The sequence below is a fragment of the Nelumbo nucifera genome, chromosome 8 (genome assembly GCF_055504915.1).
Source record: "Nelumbo nucifera cultivar China Antique chromosome 8, China Antique-T2T, whole genome shotgun sequence".
Taxonomy (NCBI): domain Eukaryota; kingdom Viridiplantae; phylum Streptophyta; class Magnoliopsida; order Proteales; family Nelumbonaceae; genus Nelumbo; species Nelumbo nucifera.
The window spans coordinates 18,281,531-18,302,684 of NC_142656.1; the positions used below are offsets into that span (position 1 = coordinate 18,281,531).

Genomic DNA, 21,154 nt, shown 5'->3' on the forward strand with positions numbered 1-21,154 from the left:
TAGCCAGTTGGTGTTGTCATTGTAAGTTTGTAACAATATTATTTTCATATTTTACTTTATTAAGCAGAAAGAATATGCTCGCTACAAACAGGCAAAGGGATGGAAGCATTTGGTAGTATACAAATCTGGGATACATGCTCTTGGTCTTTACACATCTAGGTTCATTGCCCGTGGTGCAATGGTAATTACTCTCCACAGTATATATATATATATTTTTGATAAATACCACAGTATATATTTTTCATGAACACTTCCCTCTGTCTTTAAAGAAATTGTAACTTATTGTTGTTAGGATTTGGAACATGTAATTTATTTATGTTCTTTTTAGGTTGTTGAGTATGTTGGTGAGATTGTTGGGCTTCGTGTGGCTGATAAAAGAGAAGTTGAGTATCAGTCAGGGAGGAGACTTCAGTACAAGAGTGCTTGCTATTTCTTTAGGATTGATAAAGAGCATATTATTGATGCCACCCGGAAAGGAGGGATTGCTCGATTTGTCAACCACTCATGCCTTGTAATCCTCTTTACTCTGGTGCACTTGTTTCTGTTTGTAAATCTCTAAGAATATATTAATTTACCAGATTATTGACTTGTTTGAGCACCAAAGGATCTCTTGAACAATCCTCTTGACACATGTTTATTGAAGCTTAATTTTGAAGTAAAAAAAAGAACCCCCTCAAAGTGTTTAGAATACTTTTTACATGGGTTCTTCGAAACCCTGAATAAATTGCAGACAGGCATGTGCAAATATGGATCCTTGCATTGTACTTTGTTTTTTGTTTTTTGAAGAGGTAAGGTACTTTATTGTTATATAAAATAAAATGGTTACATGAACACCCGTGTACATGTTAGTGACAAATAAATTTCAGAATAGAAAAAATGAAAAGTGATCATAGGAAACTGCCGTGATGTATTAGTTGTAAAGGTGCTAAGTCAAGGCCCGCCTAGGCAATGGTTTTTGATACTAAAAATCTGTTTCATTTTAGCTTGGTTCCCTTATTTTAATAAATTATCTTGTATGTTACAAGGTAAAATTCATTGAAATTGATCTAACATGAAAGAATCAAACGTTACAAATAGAATTGAAAAAACATTACATAGCCTATAAAAAACTAGGGGATAGATCTCTATTTTATTAATGCAGGTGGAAATACAAAAAGAATGTGCTTGTGTCCTAAATCAAAGGATAGAAGAAGGCGGCAAAGTGCCAACCAACTGGTTGGTAAGGTCTCCTGCTGGTCGTAGTGGAGACTTGGGATGGAATCTCACCTGCACCTGGGTTGGTGGGGGTTGTGGGTTGGGGGGATGGGCTACCCCCCATTGTGTATCTCTTCATAAGATATCAAAAAGGATAGAAGAAAACAAACACATGAAAGGACAGGAATTGTGTGGACCGTTTGGGATGTTGAACAGAAAATATGTGGACCATTTGGGATGGGCTACCCCCCTTGTTATTTTTGAATGCAACCGAGATGTTGAACAGAAAATATGAGAAAGAAAGAAGAGTGGCCACAGAGGATTTAAAAAAAGAACAAAAGAAGTTCAGCAATTGTGTGGACCGTTTGGGAGGAAAGGAACTATCTTTGAGGATAAAGAAAGAAACAAGGAAGCATTCTTGAAAACTGTTACAGTTAGAGTTGCTCATTGGGTGAAGACTTTGAAGCTATTCTCAGATTTCTCAGTGGAAGACTTTTTTTGAAGCTGGGGTTTGGTTGTCCTTTCTTCATCTAGGAATCAAAAGGTCCTATTGGTTTGGTCTCCCCCAAGTGGGGGATGGGTGAAACATTACTTCAATGGAAGTAGTTTTGGCAATCCAGGTCCCTATAAAATTGGAGGAGTGATTAGAGATGGGAATGGGAGCATTTGTGGCTTGTTTTCAGGGCCTATTGAGTAGGGTGATTCTGTGAGATCTGAATCCATGGCGTCTATTGTTGGGCTGCAAAAAGCCAAGGAAATGGGAATCACAAGGCTGATAGTAGAAGGGGACTCAAAAGTAGTCATTGTCTGGCTGAAAAAAGAAGGGGTATTATGGCACTTCAGAAATGAATTCAGGTGGTTCAAGATGCGATCAAGACTTATGCAAATAAAGTTAAGATGGTGGAATTAGCCTAACAAGGTTTGGCGGATGAATTAGCCTAACAAGGACTGAAAAGATATCATTTGTTTTGGGCTCAATGTTAATTAGGTGGTGGAACTCTTTGTTGTAATGGGTGTTATTTCTAACAACTTGTTGTACTCGTCTCATTTTAAGTTCTAATAAGATTCTTTGAGTTACTGATAAAAGAACAAAAGAAGAGGCCAGACCATCTTATGGCTCTCTAGGCTGAATTTGAGGATTATGATGGTCTTCTGCACCCCTTTATTTTATATAATATGATGCAGTTTAGTTGCACTGCACCTACAATTATTACACCTCTCATATGGAAACACCAAGGCAAAGCACTATCCACTTGGCAATCTCAAAAAACGCCCTATCGCCTAGGTACCTACCTAGGCATTGCTTTGAAAATGCATGATATGTGACTGTAAAATCTTGAGAATGGATAATAGATTTATAACACCTGATGAATTTAGTATAATTATTTTTGATTGGCAACCATAAAGGGTATGTGAAAATAGACAAAAAAAAATATGGGGAAAAGAATGAAGAAAAACAACATAAATAAGATGAGAGGGAACCGGCCTGGGAAAACACACATAATTGATGATACTTCTGATTGCTTGTAGAAAGATAGGAAACCATCCATGGAAATTCTACAGCCACAAAAAGTATCCTCATTAAAACACAAATGACCAAGAAAAAATGTGACACACAATGCACCCACAACCAATAAGAAAAGGGAACTGATTCTCACTATAAAGCCTTGACAACGCCTATCTAGAAAAAAAAAAGAAGAAATTCTATCCCTTGGGAGCAACAAACTATATGGTGCAATCAAGGAGTTGCTTTAACACCCACTCTGCTACCCATTCCTGGGATATTTTCCACTTTTCCCTCCCTTCTCCCTATTGAGCTATGCGTTTTCTCTTTTCTTTCTAGATCTCTCTCTCTCTCTCATTCTAATGCCCGCAGAATATCCCATCCAATTGTATTTATTTAATTTAATATAATGGATTTGATCTATATCATTACATTTATTTTGTTCTCCATTCTGTGAATTATTGCATTGTTTAAATACAATGATGTGATGTTAAGAAGTAACTATTTATTAATGCACTAGTAATTTCATTGAATCTTTTTTTTTTTTTTTCTTTTGGTTGCCAATTCTGACAACTGATACCCCCATCCAGTTAATTTTTTTTACTCCTCTATCCATGTAACATATTTACTACTACACAAATGCATGTTTTGAATGCTTGAACAGATCTTAAATTGGTTGGATGTTCCAGAGTTTCACTTTTTTATTTGACTTTTTTTTTATCAATACTTATTTATGTGACTGTTATGCACTTTATTCTAACCGTTTCCTTGCCTATTTGTTATGACCAGCCAAATTGCGTTGCCAAGGTAATTTCGGTGCGCAATGAAAAGAAGGTAACTTATTGAATTCATGCAATGTTTTTTTTTTTTTTTTTTTATTGACAAAGTTATTTTTGGCGAATTACATTATTTTATTTTGATTGTGTTGAAGATGGTAGGCTGGCAAAAGTACTGTTTCTTGTTTTCAGGGTTATATATGCTAACCTTACCAGTAAGTGGATTGGCTTTCAATGGACATTTTCTCAACCCAAACCAGTACCAGTTTGTAAGCTGCCCCCAGCATTTTCTGGCATTTGGCCAATGCCACTCCTTTCATAAATGGGCCAGGTTGCTTCTCCACTGGTTCAAAATTGACCTTAACCAACGCCTAATTTCCCTGTTATTTCTACAAGCGCTGTTTAGTAGTGACAAATTTGCTTAGATCAAAACCTGCAACCTTGGCTTTACTCGGTGTGATACCCCACCTAACCTGTCTGGTCCAAGTGTGAGATTTCCAGATGAGAGATGACGTGATGCCCTGCCTCTAGTATTTTTTAAAACCATCATTTTCTTATGTTGCCTCTGTTTCTTGCCTTGAGAGCTAAATTGTTGGAATTTGCCTTGGGGGATCTGGTGAAGACAATGAAGGTGGTTTGCAAATTGAGGTTTTTTCTGTCACAGGGTTCCAAATGTTGGAAAACCTTTGTGAGTGCATGTCCAGTCCTGTCTCTAATTAAACAATTGAATGATTTCAAGTTTTGTAAAGAACGAACCATTGAAATTGCGTCATCTTAAATAGGTTCCTTACCCGACAGAAGTCCATCATAATTGCAGTGAAGATCTTTTTATTGAAGGTTGGTCAAATAACTGCAAGCATCGCATTAGAGCATTTACACATTTTGTGGATTCCCACTTGATTTAATTGGTCCCACAGAAGAGACATAGGTTAAAATCGCTGTTATGTTTTATTCTTGAGCTCATCTGATGTACTGTCTCAGGGTACAGGGGGCTTGTGATCTAGCGTCTAAATGATGAATCTAGATATTCTTTACTGTGTGCTGGACAAGATTTTAAATTATAGTAAAAGTGGAAGCTTAGTTCTCTCTCTGTGTGATTTTGCAGGTGGTTTTCTTTGCAGAACGGGATATAAACCCAGGAGAAGAGATAACATATGATTACCATTTCAACCATGAGGATGAAGGAAAGAAAATTCCATGCTTTTGCAATTCGAAAAATTGTAGGCGTTATTTGAACTAGTGGAATTGCTGCGGGTTGAAAAAACTCTCTTCGTGTAGTTGATTCAATTTTGTAGCCCTTTTGCTGACTTTGGAACAAACATCATTATCGATCAGTCTCTGGGTTGTCAATTTTTTTTGGCATTCATGAGCATATGTTTTCATTTAAATTACCAAGCCATTACCCTTTTTGATTGTTGATGTACAAAGTGGTGGGCTTTCAAGCTAGAACCATAAGCATGGTAGTGAAATTAACGAATACTCGTTCGAGTGATTATGAATGGTCGACATCAACTCGTCATTTTTCTTCTCTTCCTGCTAAGGAGATTCCTAGAGGGACCTATAGCTTACTTTGTTTTTAGCTATTGCAGCATGATGGGGACACTATTCTTTTAGTCAAGTAAAATCAAGGTTCACAAAAATCAAAAGGTTGCAGAACAAACGCCAAAAGACATTTATGGTATCAGATGTTCAAAAGGAAAACATACAAAGAAAAACATCAAGATTAGACATAGATTTGCTTATGGTATCAGATGTTCAAAATTTTCTGACTTCCTGCTCATCACCTGGATGTGGGTGGCAGTTCAAATGCCAAAAGACATTTATATACTTTACAAAGGTATGCTTCATATCAGCATGAATGTGGTTTGCATACACTTTTGCCATCAACCAGGGCAACTCTATATCCAGTAGGTTCACAAACTTTTCTTCTTACCTATGCTCCCCAGTTAGGAATGTTTTCCGTTGCTTCATTAATCATTTTCACCAAAGTTACCTGTCACAGAATTAGTGCTGCTTAAGATTGGTGCCGATAATTTATACAGTAAACTAAAGTGACTGTTAGGTATAAGCAAAGGGGGATTGACTGGAAATATAGCAATTTGCAAACTGCAAGGGATCAGACAGCATTGACAGGGTCCAAACTAGCTGCCTATGCAAATAGTGATCCTATCAATCATAATTATCACTTCCCTGAATCTTTCTATTCCTTGACTGTTCAAAATAGTAGTGTTAAATGACTGATCAACTAGAAAGGGTAATGAAACTCTTTGGTGGGTTCTGTCCTGTCATATTTTGGGTTCCACCATCACATATATGGTAACTCAGAGCTAAATTTGTTTTATTGATCCTGGAAGTCCTGGACCAAATTTAGACAATTGAGCTGTCTATAAATGACACAAAGTGTTTGCAGCTTCACAAAGCAGGGGGCAGGGATGTCATATGCAATAAGGAAACTTTTACTATCTATATTATTTTCTTGGCCTACTCCAGATATACAGAAAAACTAAAACTAAGGTAAGTAAATAAATAAATAAATGAAGGCAAACATACCACACTCTCTGGGACACCAGCAGGAGGCAAAGGAAGGTTTCTTGGAGGCCAGGTGTGGTCATATGATCTTTTGTCAAACCTCCATTCTCCAAACTTTCCATACATGAGTTTACCCTGCAAAAAACAAAACAGAAGCATGTGGTGTCATCATGCTAATGGTTTTTTCTCTAGATCTAAATATATATCATGGGAACTTTGTGACTAGAAAGTATAAGAATTTGGTGGTAGTAAGGTACCTTCAAATCATAGTCACATCCATAAGTATAATGGATTATGAACTTCTTGCCTATTTCTGTGTCCCAGGGAGGCTTTTATACCACCCAAAAATGATAAAAAGAAAAGAGAGAAATACTGGTCAGTTATAAAGCTGGATACCAGAAAGCAGACAGAAAGATTGTACAAGTATGTTCTATGTAAAACTAACTAGGCTTCAAATCTTGATAGTGCCTTGATAGCTGCCTTTAGAATTGATGTCTAAGGGCAGCCACAAGTATATAAACTAACTAGGCTTCAAGTATCTAAACTTCCTTTCCTACGTAAAACTAACTAGGCTTCAAATATCTAAACTTACTTTTTTATGTAAAACTAACTGGGCTTCAAGTATCTAAACTTTCTTTTCTCATTGATATAGCCCCACCATCCCCACTCTTTCCCACCCCTATTGTGGCTGCCTTTAGACATAAATTGTTCCCTAGAACTTCAATCTAAAGCATAAAAGGGTTTTTATCTGGAGCAGATTCAGATCTAGATATGACATGTAGTTACCAGGTCTGGACCTAGATCCAACTTGGATCCTACGCAGAAGATCCATAGATGGCCTACTTCAAGTTGTGGAATATATCTAGAACAGCTCCTAAAGGGATTTCTGTATGTGGCTGATCCAATATCTAATCCAGATTAAATTTTGATCCATGTGAAAAATCAGATTCACCATTCAAATATGGGCAGTTTAACCGATAAAATATGGGACATTTAAAGGGGTCCAGAGGATTTGGTCTTGAGCACTCCATTAGCCCATACAGAGCAAGTCCAAGGATGGAATATGACATCAAATATGTTTAAAGAAGTAAGAATATATTAACTTCTCATATGCTGGCATGAACAACTCCCATTAAAAATCATTGTCATCATCAATCAGCAATTATACCAGAGTGAGAAAAATGAAGGAGAAATAGAAAAATCAGCAGAAAAAAAGCTCATAATACCTGAATCATGAAGTCCTTGTACAAGATGTTACCCACACCATGCAAAGCTGATGCAACAGCATAAGCATACCTGAATATTGATAATATGAAAATGTGGAGATAAATCAAGTCAAGAAGGTAAAGAACACAAAATTAGGTATGATTTCTGTGAGTTCATTACATCTCAAGCACCCAACCAAATGCTTTATCTGCTTCAGGGTCCTTCTTCATTGCCAAGGAAACATTCATCCAGGTTGGAGCAATCTTCATAAGAGATGCCTAACAGCATGGGATACAAAGATCAATTAAAGTTAAAGCAACATAACTTGTTTTGTAGATGGGAACTTTACCAAAAAAAAGTCTTGAAAATGAGACATGTAGAAGAATTACATACCTTACCAACAATGACTGGAGAATTCCCTATTGGGTCGATGTTGGTGATTGGCCCCTTGTTTACAGGGAAAAACTTGCGAAGAACTGTCTCATACTTTTTGGGCTCAATATAGAAGAAAGGAAATGCAGCTCCAAGACCATCCCTTGATAGGTTAGGTATGGGTTTGACAATAATATGGTCTGGTTCTGCCATCAGTATATAACTGCATTAACACAAGAAAAGATATCCATAATTTTTACAACTCACCATTTAACAAGAAATACAAAATGGTTAGGTACATGTCTTCCACAGTTCCACTAAGAAAAAGAGGGATCAATGTTTCATACTCTTCTTTTATGTTTGCTTGCTGAAGCCACTGTACGAATGCCCAAGGTCTATTTAGAACAATGTATCCCTGAAAGTGCCAATAATATGATGAAATACATGACTCATGAAGAGTCTTTTATATTCTTAGTATACACTAAAAAGCATACCAATATTACATAAATAGTAAAACTAACACCAATAAAAGTGATCAACAAAAAAACAAAAGGCTACCCTGAATAATAGGTTCTGCCAGTGGGGTTAATAAGATAGGAATTGCTGATTTGTTCTTTATGCACATCAACTGAAAGTTAAATCTTCTCTCCAAGTTATCTGGCTACTATATGGTTGAACTCATTTTGAAAGTACTAGAGAGTTCAATGAAAGGGTTATGATCTCATAATGGAACTATGTTTCTAATACATACGGAGAAAGTGTACCTCTTCATCATCCAAGCCTTATCCCAACTATATGGAGGTACAATGGAAGTTTACCTCTTGCTGATGATAAATAGTTGGCATAGGCAGAGGTTTTCTAAATCTTTAACTTGTTTTGTGTTTGAAAAGCCATATTGAATTCTTATTTAACTTTTAAATTTTTTATTGTTCCTGGGATCGATTCCCTGTGGTCTGCAGGAAATGTTTTACAAGTCCTTAAGACTCACATTTTGTATTCCATGTATAGACTAAAACAATACAGGCATCAATGTCCTGATTCACAATAATACAAGAACATAGTAAGTGATGGGGGGAGACAACTATGATATAACTAACTGCAACACATAGCAATTTACTAATTGCTTCCAAATAAGAAATTTGTAATTCTAAACACAGGAAGAAGACATGAACAGGAAAAGCGATTACAGAAACTTCAAACATCCTTCAGAAAAGAGAGAAGTCCAACACCGCCAAATTGCACAAGAAGGGAATGAAAAGGGGATATCAGAAGTTTAGAAATACCCATAATTCCCAATAGAAATAAAACCCAGAACCTGAAATTCTCAATAATTCCTACTTTATTCCATGAAGCCATTAGTACCAGCAGAAAAAAGAAAAACAAGTAAATCTTTAAAAGCTACACCATAATACTCAAAATTCAGTAATTAACACAAAGCTTCAAGGAATTCATATGAACCCGATGGTTACCTGATCCATTCCAGCTGGAAGGGGCTGAGCAATAAAAGTGGGAATCTCATCCATGAACTTATCAGGCTTCCCAGAATGCAAAATCCTGGTAAACCCACCCATTTCAGAATTGGGTCCGTTCTTGAACTTCTTGAACCAGTAGTACATAATCCTACACTGCCATGTGTTGTACACCGAATCCGAGGCCGTGACCGCCGTGTGAAACAGCCTCTTCTTCGAATGGGTCTGTGATCGATCCGCGGGCATCTTGATGATGGGATCCACTGAGAAGAGACGAGGAGACCCTGACGAGAATGCGCCTCCAGGGCCCGGGAAGTCCTGCTTGAGAGGAGCATTTGCAGAGATGATAACGTTGTATGTAATCAGAGCTACTGAGAAGGTTATGATGAGGGTGTAGAAGAAATTCTCACAACCCATCTCTCTCTTCCTTTTTACTTCAACCAGAGAAGAAAGGTTGTAGTAGAGAGAGAGAGATTACAGAGAAAAGAAAAATTTTATTTTTCTTCTCCTTGAGTTCTCTCTTCTCTTTATTGCTCTGGACTTTGTCAGCTTGGGGGAGTAGTTAAAATGGAAACCAGTAAAGTAAGGAGATTCTTTGCAAAAGAGGCGTATGATAGCAATAATTTAGGAAGTAGGGCTAGAATGAGCTGATATGCTGGTCAACGGTTTATTTCATTGATGAAAATCGCAGTACTTGACTGGGGGCGTCCGGGCCAGAGTCCATGAATTCAGGTTGGCCGGATGGAGCTAACGTGTGCCGGATGGGTTTATTTATGTTTTTATCTTAAAAGTCAAAGGACAACTATTGAAGCTGGCTGCTCAAAAGTTTATCCAGCATAAATAATTCAGTCGTGCTGGATCGTGATGGACTACAACTGTAGCTTTGGGCCTTGGATTGGCCTGGTCCAATTCAGGGCCCAGTAGTATTCAGGCCCAAGATTCCTGTGCCCACCAACACCAGGTACATGAAAGCAAGTTCTGTAAAGCGGACCCAACCCGTACCTGGTGTTTTTAATAGGGTCCTGGTCCGGGTACATGTGGACCTGTCCAGGTCCGACTAGTTGATGCATGATTGCACAACCATGTTAACAAAGAGGAAGACATAGCCAGCCGGTCAGTGACCCGGTGAGCTTTTCGGGTCCTGGTTGGTTGACAGTCTTACGGCCTTACGGGTTAAATGACCTAACTCTGAATCCGGTTCGAATCTGACAACCTTGAATTAGGATCCAGAGTTTGTTATCCGAGTAATTGATGCATTCTCCAGTTTGCAGGCTTCAGGAACAATCAATAAGTGCTAAGCTAGGGCCGTCAACGGGTTTCGAATTAAAAGCTCTATATCCGATTATATTATATATATTACATGTATAAATTAAAAGGAATTATTTTTTCTTGATTTTTTTTTTTAATTTTTGGTAATTTTAACTTTAATAAGATGGATATAGATGTAGCTGGATTCGATCTGAATTTGATCCGATTATAGGCCTAGTGTTAAGAATAGGCCCAGAAGACAAAAAAAAAAGAAAGACAATTCTATATATTTTAGAGATTTTTAGCCTGCACCCGCTTATGAATTGGCATCAATTCCGATCTGACACTTACCCCCAACTGTACGGTGGAGCTAGGATTTCAGAGATGGACTGAATGGTAAAAATCCCTATATTATGGCTTTAAGAAAAGATAGTCATTTGGGTTGGGAATTAGTTAAATTTTCAATAGGCCCACACTTAGTTCACATTGACACCCCACAGGCGCCCCACATGCACATCTCAGCGTGAATTGGGAACATTTCCTATACTAGTCATTGGGAGATGTTCTCAATACACAATTGGGATGCGTTATGGGGCGCCAATATGAATTTGCCAGTACCCCAATCCAAGTGCAACAAAGTTTAAATTCTTCAAATTAGGCAGCCCAACTCACAGGTCCTTACATACTACCTTATCAAATAAAAAGAGACTATTCTTTACCCTTTTCCCTTTTTACAAAATGTGCCTGGGCTTATTTCCTATTGCAGACATAGAGCTGTCAATGAGTTGGGTCTTGTAGTCCTGAGCCAATTATTAATCAGTTTTATATGATAGATCCAAAACTATCCCGATTATTAATCACGGCGATTAGTCCTGATCCAGTTAGACCCAATTATGCTAGAGATCTATAATAATTACCTATGATAATAACAGCTTAAAGCTTTATTTTTGATAATATAACGAAGTATTTCTAATCAATATTATCTTAAATTTATCCTTTTGGATTCCAAAAATATAACAAAAATTAATACAAGAACCAGGAGGCCTTTATATATTATTCACTATATGATCAATTCGGAACAGCAGGAAGCAATCCTGACCAATCGGAGCAAAATCATAAAACCAGAACCGACATAATCAGTTTGGTCGATTCAGTTATATCGGATAGAATCAACCCTCTGACAGCCCTATGCAACAATAGCTTTTGATATAGAGCTTACAGAAGACAAGGAAAGAGAAGCTCCACAGTGGTTTCCTTAGAAAGAGGTATCTTATGGATTAATGGTATGCATTGAACTAGGATTATAATCCTGTGAATTGGGAAAAATTTTTATTTCTATCAAAATGATTTAATCAATACTAAGTGATTTTGATGGGTTTGAGGAATTACTAATCATCTTCATCTAAGCCCTGTCCCAAGTCCCAACTATGTGGGTTGGCTAATGAATCTTGTTTAACCATTCCATTCTGCCCCTAATTCATCTCGCTTCTTCAATTTGTAAAAGACAGTTGCTGTAGATGGTCTTTTATCCATGTGAATAAACCATTCAACCTCTCAACCTATCTTTTTTCATTTTACCACCTATTGAATGAATTTAGATTAGCTGAATGCAATAGATGTTCAGCAGGCTGTGAAACTAATGATAATATTCCACACCAGTAATAAAATACATAGGATCCACACATTTCACAGTGGTTGGTTGTGTGATTCATTTCTGTCTCTCTCTCTCCTTTTAAGTTTTACCGTTTTACCACTCACCCGCTAATCTTTTCAAGAAAATGTGTTTGGTTGAACTAATCTTGACAGGGCATAGAAATATCAAAATTCAATTCAAAATCCCTAATTCCTGAAGCTTTCTCTATTGATTCTTACCAAATGAGAATGCTTCACATGATTTGATGAGCCAACTGTGACATTTAAAAATCTGAATCGGCATATCAATTCTCCAACCAAACATCCCTCTAATATTCCATCTGCTAGATAAAGAAGTATTTGGAGGAAAAAAAAGAGTTGATGTAGGGCTCTTAAACCTGACATATAGAGTAGTATTATTAACCCTATTTATATAGCTGGTCAAATCAATCACCTGGACAGCAGATGTAAATTGGACATCCAAATTGAAGAATTTACATTGCATCAGGCCCAAATCCTTAGGGTTTTGCCAGTAATTACTGAGATCGGATCTGCTCCTCACACATGGCACCTAACTCGCTCCTCACACGCACATCTTATCATGCATTGGGAACATCTCCCGTACTTATGAATTATTATTCACGGGAGATGATGATGCGCAATCCGGCCGGTCCTAGTTGTCAACGACCTTGCCTCTGATTGGAGCAACAGGGGGCCTGAAATGGAGAAGAAAGTGGGGAATTTCCGGGGAGGAACCCGATGAGATTGCTTCGAAGCTCAAGGTAGTATTCTCTCAAAGGCAAGATAAAACCAGATGGCGCAAAGTTCACATACCTTGTTCTTGGGGGGTAGGGGGCCTTTTATAACCACTTCGCGCACTCACTTCTAAGCTTCTGTCAGGTCGGGTATGATTATCTTTGCGCTCCTGCCAGTTTGGGTGTCATCACCTCTGCTGGGGCAGAACCGCCACTGCTCTCTTTGTTGGAGCCGTCTCTGTAACTGGAGATGGCGGTGGCAGGTGGCCGTTGAAGTGCGACTGTTAAGCGTCAGATCCCAAGTCAGTCAGGTGCGCCGCCCCTAGATACGGACTCCTTCGGTGTCAGGCACGGTACGGTTGTTCTGTTCGTCGTCCTGGAGGCGAAGTGCTGGAGTGGTGAGCGAGGTGGTCTTGAGTTCGGCTAGAGGTGTGTCCCGAACTGCCATGGGGCAGGCCAGTTCGGGTTGTTGCCCTTTGTGTTCGTAAGGCTCGGGGTCTAAGGGAGAGCTCGGGCTCCTTACGGGGAGTTCGAGCTCCTTGTAGGTAGTTCGGGCCGCTGGTTCCTCCTTTCGGAGCTCGCGCCTTGGGCGCGCTGTTGCCTTTGCCACATGTTGAGTGATTACGAGGTCGGGCCAAATCTTCCTTCATCAATTGCCCCCCACTCCTCGTGCTAAGGGACTTGCCCTGGCATGAGGAGTTCGCGAGGTGGCGGGTGGATTTGTCCCGTACTTCGAACTGGTTATGACTGGTAGCGCGAAGTGCGCGTTCGTCAGGATTTTTCCGGGTTTCTTGAGCACCAAAAAGATGGGAAACGTGCCAATCTGTCTATAAATGCTGACAGATGTGACGGCGCGCGCTTATTTCAAAATTCAAAAAGCGCGCCGCTGGAAGACGTGACAGCGGGCGTCTTTTCAAATTTGAAAAAAAAAACGTGTCGCTGCCGCCTTTAATGCGAGGAGACATGCGCTAGCGTTCTTTCAGTTTTAGAAAGATGTGTGGCCAATCACGTCTCGGTCTCAGGAGACGTGCGGTCAGCGCGACTGCGGGCCGTTGGATTGTCTTTGATCTGAGCCGTTGATTCTTGGTTACTGGTATAAATAGTGGGGGACCCCAGTCGCTGTCGTTATCCTGCGTTTTGCTTCTTGAGCTCGCGTCCAAGCCTCTAGCTCGCGTTCACGTTCCCGTAGTCCGTTTGCTTTTTTCTGGGTGAGTACTTTCCTGTAATCCTTATTCTCCTTCCAATGTCTAGATCGGATAGCTTAGACAGTTCTTCAAGGGGGTCGGATGCAGGTTCTACGAACCGAATTGCATCCCCTGACAGTCCTAGTGAACCTGAGGTAGAACTCGAGGAAGAGTTCGAACCCGTAGGCCGAGTCGCCTCGGGTAGTTTGGCGTCCTCCTCTCGTCAAGGTTGGACGTTGGACAAGTTTGGGCCTTCGACCATGACGCTTGAGGGGCTTCATTCCCTTATTATCCAGTTCAACTTGCATAGGGAGTACACCTACTTCATACCCTCGGGTAGTTTCCCTTGGGAACACGGTCCTGATGAGATCGTGATATTCCGGGAGCAGCTCGTTGCCGAGTTGCGCCTTCCTTTCCACCCCCTCATTGTCGAGGTAATGAACCACTTTAGTGTTACAGTCGACCAGCTTCACCCGAACTCTATTCGTAATTTGGTGGGGACAATCTCCCTATTTTGCGAACAGGTCTTGCCTTTAGACCTAGAGATCTTCTCCTCCATTTTAATGCTTAAGAAGCAAGCGGGTTTCCTTCCCGGGCGTAGGCGGGCGTATTACCTGTCTCCTCGCCCAGGTTTTAAGCTTTTACACGAACTTTCCAACAAGGTCCCGGCGTGGAAATGAGACTACTTCGGGGTGCAAAGTGCATTGGGGTGGCCGTTCCAAACCGGGTGGGGGATGGCTGCCCCTGACGCCGGTGTTACGCTTGATAAGGAGACGGTGAAGGGCCTCCGGCAATGGGCACGGCTTGGGCTAAAATGCCATCATTATCTGACGGAGGCCAAGCTCATTGAGGCCGGTCTGAGTTCGGGTAGGTTCCTTACTCAGAGGTTTGTCTTTTGTTTTGCTCCATTCTTTCGTTTTTTCTGATGCCGAGTTCTTTTTGCAGGTGTGATGGACTCAGAGAAGACTCGTGGTGGGCACCTGTTTCACGGCATGAAGAGGAGGAAGCAAGTCGCCAAACGAACTCGTGCTGAGCTGCCCCGAGATGCGGAGCCCGAGGTACCAGACTACCCGTTAGTGGATCCGCCCAGGGAGCTCGAGATGGCCCCTCCAGTACATGAAGCGGCAGGGGCCCCTTATGCCGAGGCTACTTACACGGGGGCTCCCGCCTACTCTGAGTCTGCTTATACGCGAGCTGGGCCCTTAGGCTCGGGAGCCCAAGGCGAGTTCAGGAGCGTGTTGTCGCCGAACCACGCTCTTCAGAAGAGTAGGGAGGCCATCTATCCTGAGGAGGTCGCGGCATGGACCGAGCTTCCTTTGAACCATGTAGCTTGTCGTGCTGCCACTCATGCCATGGTGGTAAGTCAGATTTCTTGTCGGGCTCTTTGCTTTTATCTTTCTTGCTGTCGTTCTTTTGATAATTTGTTCTTTCCTTTTGGTAGGTGAATTCTTCTATCCATGCCTTGGCGGCCCAAGTGGAAAGGAGCTCGAGGCAGGCGCGAGCTGCCGAGGCGGCTTCCCGAGCTACTGAGGCGACTGCTCGCGCTGCACAGTTCAGGCAGGCGAGGTCTCACAGAGATGCCAAGGCCATGGGAGTTGTGGTGAAGCATATGGCGCACCTGAGGCTGGATTTGCAGCATCAGGTTGAATACCTTCAAGAGGATATTAGGGAGAGGACATAGATCTTTTCTCAAGGCATTGAGGATGTCAAGAAGAAGGCCGTCGATGAATACATTGCCTCGTTGCGCTTTGATGACTTGATGGTGGACTCGTACAGAAGGGGCTTTCAACTAAGCTGGTGGATGATCCGGAATACGTACCCCGAGCTCGATATTAGTGCCATATCCACTTCGCGCATTACTCAGGAGATGGCCGATGCCGGTGACGGTGAGCTGGATTCTGAGGGCGAGGCAGGACCTTCGGGTATCGTTGAAGTGCCTTCTGATGGTGAAGAAGTACCTCTGGGCCTGTGATTTTCTTTTGATTAAGTGTACACAGTATTATATATATATATATATATATATATATATATATATATATGAAATGTACGCAAAGTATTTTGCAATGGAATGATTTTCTTTTGATTAAGTGTTGGTCGCTCTTTCCTCCGAACTGGTCGTATTGCCAAACTGACCATATGTCGATGCCCCTATTAGTTCGTTGTTGGCACTTTGCCTGAGCTTTTAGTTTGCATCTTTTGCCTTTGCTTGTCCATACCGAGGTCCCTGTTAGTTCGGCATCCTAGCCTTTTGGCTCTGGTAGTGACTTAGTCCACTTCGCTTGGTGATCTATAGGTAGTATCGTCTCAAGTTAACGACGTTCCAAGCTCGGGGTACTTGTTTGCCCTCTAAAGTTTCGAGCTCGTATGCCCCCTCGAGCGCTCTCTTTACTCGGTAGGGCCCTTCCCAATTCGGTCCAAGTTTGCCCACACTGGGCTCGGGTGCCATGATCTTACGGAGAACCAGGTCGCCAACGCGGAAGTTTCGCTTTTTTACTCTGGCGTTGTAGTACTGAGCTACCTTTTGCTGGTAAGCTGCGGTCCGGATGTACGCAAGGTCTCTTACCTCGTCCAGTAGGTCGAGGTTGGTACATAACTCATCGCTGTTTGTTTGATTGTTGTATGCTTCTAGTCGCAGTGTAGGTATTTCGATCTCTGCCGGGATTACCGCTTTAGTGCCGTAGGTGAGGTTAAAGGGGGTTTCTCCTGTGGCGGTTTTTTCCGTGGTTCGTTGAGCCCATAGAACACTTGGTAGCTCATCCGCCCACAACCCTTTAGCTTGGTCTAGTCGTGCTTTCAGTCCGTGGAGGATAGCTTTGTTCATTACTTCTGTCTGACCGTTTGCCTGCGGGTGTGCGACCGATGTGAAGTTCTGCCGAATTCCCATATCTTGGCACCATTCCTGAAACTTGATATCCTCGAACCGCTTGCCATTGTCGGAGATCAGTACCCGAGGTAACCCGAAGCGACATACTATGCTCTTCTAAAAGAAGTTATGTACGTTTCGGGCTGTAACTGTTGCCAAAGGTTCAGTTTCTATCCACTATGTGAAATAATCTACCGCCACCACTAGGAACTTCCTCCCACCTGTCGTTGGTGGGAATGGCCCCAGGAGGTCGATGCTCCATTGCGCAAAGGGCCATGGACTGGTGAGGTACTTGAGGTCGGTGGCAGGCTGATGGTGGATATTGGCATGCTTCTGACACTTGTCGCATTTTTTGACGAGCTCGACGGCCTCTGCCTTCATCGTTGGCCAGTAGTATCCTTGTCGAAGTGCCTTTTGGGCGAGGGCTCTGCCCCCCAAGTGTCCGCTGCACAGACCTTCATGAATGTCGCGGAGTACGAGCTCGGCTTCGGCAGATCGCAAGCAACGCAGGTAGGGGAGCGTGTAGGACCGTCGATACAGCCGTTCGTCTATTATGACGTATTTGGCTGCCTGGCGCTGCACCCTCCTGGCTGCATTGCGGTCCGCAGGGAGGGTTCCATCTAGCAAGAAGCTCGCGAGTGGGTCGATCCAGCTCAGCTCTGCTTCAAGGATGGGAGCGACCTCCTCTGCCCTACCAAGAATGCTAGGCCGAGGTAAGTCCTCTATGTACACGGTTCTCATGGTGTTGTGACTCGTGCTGGCTAACCGGGACAGGGCGTCAGCCTCAGTGTTCTCTGACCTCGGGATTTGCCTGATGAAGTGTGACTGGAAGTTGAGCAGAGCCTCCTTTACCTTTGCCAAGTAGGCGATCATAGTCAGCTCGCGTGCTTCGTATTCGCCCGTAACCTGGTTGACCACAAGCTGGGAATCGCTATAAATAACTATGTTTTTGCTCTTACCTTTTGCGCTAGGTTCATCCCGGCTATCAATGCCTCGTACTCCGCCTCGTTGTTGGATGCCGCAAACTCAAAGCGTAGTGCGTATTTCAATTTCGTGCCACCCGGGCCGCGTAGCACTATTCCAGCCCCGCTACCCTATTGGTTCGAGGAGCCATCTACGTGAAGGATCCAGGGCTCCTCATCCCAGTTCGCGTTTGGCCTAACTAGGAGAGATGCCACACTAGCTGCTACTTCATGGGGTTCAGACACTATTGGCTTGGGAGCTTCGGTCTCACCCGAACTGGGGATCTCGGGCTCAATCGGTCTAGGGACTTCGAGGCTGAACGTGCACTCGGCGATAAAATCTGCTAAGGCTTGGACCTTAATAGTAGTTCGTGGCTTATACTGGAGGTCGTACTCGCTGAGCTTGATGGCCCACTTCGTCAGCCGACCAGAAACCTCGGGCTTAAGTAAGACTTGCCTCAGAGGTTTGTCAGTCAAGACGATGACAGTGTGGGCGTGGAAATATGGGCGGAGTTTCCGAGCTGCAATTACCAGTGCGTATGCTAGCTTTTCTATCTGCGGGTATCTCGTCTCTGCTCCCTGCAGAATTTTACTAACATAATAGATGGGCCGATGGACCCGATCTACTTCTTTTATTAGTACCGAACTGACCACCTCGTCGCTTGCCGAGAAGTACAGTTCTAAGACCTCGCCCTCTTCGGGCCTGGCTAAGATTGGCACACTAGCGAGGTAGCTTTTTAGCTCGTCGAACGCGAGTTGGCAGTCTCGGGTCCATTCGAACCCTTTGCCTTTGATTGCCTTAAAGAAAGGCAAACAACGATCTACCGATTTGGACATGAAGCGGCTATGCGGCCGTTTAGCCTCTGAACCTCTTTTACTTTTCGGGGTGGTCTCATATCTAGGATGGCCTTTATCTTGTCCGGGTTGGTCTCATTACCGCGCCGGTTGACAATGTACCCTAGGAACTTACCCGAGGTGACACCGAAGACACATTTGTTTGGGTTCAGTTTCATGCTAAATTGGCGTAGAATTTGGAAGACAGAATCTAAGTCTTGTATTAATTCCTGTGAAAACTGTGTCTTAACGACCATGTCGTCTACATAACATTCTATTTTCGTGCCAATTAAGGGCCAAAACAGCTTATTCACAAGTCTTTGGAAGGTCGCCCCAGCATTCTTCAGTCCGAAGGGCATGACCTTGTAGCAGTACAGGCCGAACTCGGTTATGAAGCTGGTTTTTTCCTCGTCAGACTGGTCCATCCTGATTTGGTTGTAGCCCGAGTAGGCGTCCAAGAAGCTTAGCAACTCATGTCCCAAGGTCGCGTCCACTAGGCGGTCAATTATGGGGAGGGGGAAGCAGTCTTTTGGGCAAGCTCGGTTCAGGTCGGTGTAGTCGACGCACATGCGCCACTTGCCGTTTGCCTTTTTCACCAGCATTGGGTTGGCTACCCAACTCGGGTAATGAACTTCCCTTATGAAGTCTGCTGCGAGAAGCTTTTCGACCTCCTCGTCGACCGCCCTCCAGCGCTCTGGGGCTAAGTTGCGTTTCTTCTGTCTAATGGGTCTGATTACCGGGTCAGTATTAAGTTTGTGAGTTATAAGGCTAGGGTCAATACCGGGCATATCGGCCGCGGACCATGCAAAAATATCTAAATTTTGAAGTAAGAAACTCACCAGTTCGGTTCGTAGAGGCTCCTTGACGGAAGCACCGATCTGTAGCGTTCGAGTCGGGTCCGTAGCCGAAGTCGGGATTGCGACCGTTTCCTCCGTGGGCGAAGCTCGTTCCTCGCCCTGCTCCGTAGGCTGCTCTAGCTCGAGGTCGTCGGCCGCCTTGGTTTTTCCCTTCAGGGCGGCAACATAACACTTGCGGGACTTAAGCTGGTCGCCCCGCGCTACCCCCACACCGAAGTCTGTAGGGAACTTCATTGCCTAATAGTAGGTGGAGACCACTGCCCATAGGACATGCGTAATTGGCCGCCCTATTATGGCATTGTATGGGGAGGGGGTCGCGACCACCAGGAAATCGTGGTTGAGTCTCACCGCACAAGGCCATGTGCCGACTTCCACAGGTACTGTTATTTTCCCAAGGGGCCTGACTTCCTCTCCGCTGAAACCCACCAGAGGAGTGTTCGCGGGCTTCAACTCGCTTCTCTGCAACTGAAGCTGGTCAAATGCCGACTTGAAGAGGATGTCTGCCGAGCTACCTGAATCCACAAGTACGCGCCTGACTTCGAAGTCGCTAATCCTTAGTTTTATGACAAGCGTGTCATCGTGGGGGTAGTGGACACCTCGCGCATCGTCTTCCCGTGAAGAAGATTGGTTCTTCCGTCTTCGGCCTCTTTGGAGGGTTCTGTTCTTCTCGGGCCGCTTCGCGAACTGACGTCCGGGCTGCTGCCAAAGTACAACCTGCTACCACCGATCCTCCCACTATCACATGGATGGTTCCCCGAACTGGCCTCTCTTCCGGAGGCTGTCTTTGTGATGGTTCCGCTGGCCTGCTGCTGGATTCAGGGGCATCTCTTCCGTGCTCCCCTTGCCGACCTTCCTTATTATTATTATTATTATGTTGTACAAAATTTCTCAAGTACCCACGACGGATGAGTCCCTCTATCTCATCCCGGAGATTACTACATTGTTCGGTACTATGACCGTGATCTCTATGGAAACTACAGTACAAGTTTTTATTTCTCTCGTTTGGGTTCCCTTTTAGGCGAGGTGGCCATTTTACGTATGGGGCGTCTTTGATCGTCATCAAGATCTCAGTCCGCCTCGTGTTTAAGGGTGTGTAGTCTGTCCGAGTTGCTAAGGGAGCTCGGAACGGCTGGCTCGACTTCGCCTCCCGGGCCGGGTTTTTTATTCTGTCAACTGGGTTGGAGGGCTCGCCTTCCCTCTTCCTTTTCTCAATCCCGCTTTCGGTCCTTTGGTTGATCTCTTCCTCTGTTCTCATGAACTTATCCGCGAGCTTGAGGAATTCGGCCACGGTCGCGGGCTGGTTAGCTACCATGTGCCATTTGAACTCTTTGTGTGTTACCCCTCTCTTGGCCGCCGCGAGCTGCACCGCGGGGTCCAGTCGCGGTATCTGCAAGCACGCGTCATTGAACCGCTTGATGTTGCCCCGGATGGACTCTCCTTCCCTCTGGACTACTCCGAAGATGCTTTCCTCGGTTCTAGGGCATCGCTTGCTAGTAACGAAGTGTGCGGTGAAGACCTGCACGAACTTGGTCCAGCTTCTTATTGACCCGGGGGTCAGGTTCCTGTACCAAGTGCGGTCCACCCCCTTGAAGGTGGTGGTGAAGGCCACACACATGCACGATTCACTGGCCCTGGCAAGGTGCATTTGGGATTGGAAGGCGTCGACGTGGTCGTTGGGGTCGAAGGACCCATCATACTTGTCCAAAGGGGGGAGCTTGAAGTCTCTGGGCATGGGGACTGCAAGGAGTTCTGATGAGAGGGGGGAAGGA

At 43.5% G+C, this 21,154-nt stretch overlaps 2 protein-coding genes across 6 annotated transcripts in view; one reads left to right on the top strand and one right to left on the bottom strand.

The window, feature by feature from the left end:
- Window positions 1–4,862, top strand: part of LOC104588505 (uncharacterized) — a 42,971-nt gene extending 38,109 nt beyond the window's left edge. For all 5 annotated transcript variants that reach the window (XM_010246457.3, XM_010246456.3, XM_088893161.1 and 2 more), the window contains 4 exons: window positions 68–181; window positions 329–511; window positions 3,488–3,532; window positions 4,580–4,862. In XM_010246457.3, coding sequence (XP_010244759.1) covers window positions 68–181; window positions 329–511; window positions 3,488–3,532; window positions 4,580–4,714 — 477 coding nt within the window. In that variant the 3' untranslated portion in view covers window positions 4,715–4,862. The remainder of the gene's footprint in view (window positions 1–67; window positions 182–328; window positions 512–3,487; window positions 3,533–4,579) is intronic.
- Window positions 4,863–5,122: 260 nt separating this feature from the next.
- On the bottom strand, window positions 5,123–9,600 carry LOC104588506 (hydroxyproline O-arabinosyltransferase 1-like). Its single transcript, XM_010246459.3, has 8 exons — window positions 9,051–9,600; window positions 7,929–7,996; window positions 7,603–7,804; window positions 7,390–7,487; window positions 7,230–7,299; window positions 6,261–6,332; window positions 6,025–6,138; window positions 5,123–5,467 (listed from the first exon to the last, which is right to left on the bottom strand). Exons 1-8 carry the CDS (start codon window positions 9,465–9,467, stop codon window positions 5,408–5,410), a joined length of 1,101 nt encoding a protein of 366 aa, XP_010244761.1. The 5' UTR covers window positions 9,468–9,600; the 3' UTR covers window positions 5,123–5,407.
- Between the last annotated feature and the right edge of the window lie 11,554 nt (window positions 9,601–21,154).

Coding starts and splice junctions, on each gene's coding strand:
- LOC104588506 (XM_010246459.3), bottom strand. CDS start 9,467: ATGGGTTGTGAGAATTTCTTCTACACCCTCATCATAACCTTCTCAGTA. Junction 7,805..7,928: donor CAAGCAAACATAAAAGAAGA/GTATGAAACATT, acceptor GTGTTAATGCAG/TTATATACTGATGGCAGAAC. Junction 5,468..6,024: donor CTGGTGTCCCAGAGAGTGTG/GTATGTTTGCCT, acceptor ATTCTGTGACAG/GTAACTTTGGTGAAAATGAT.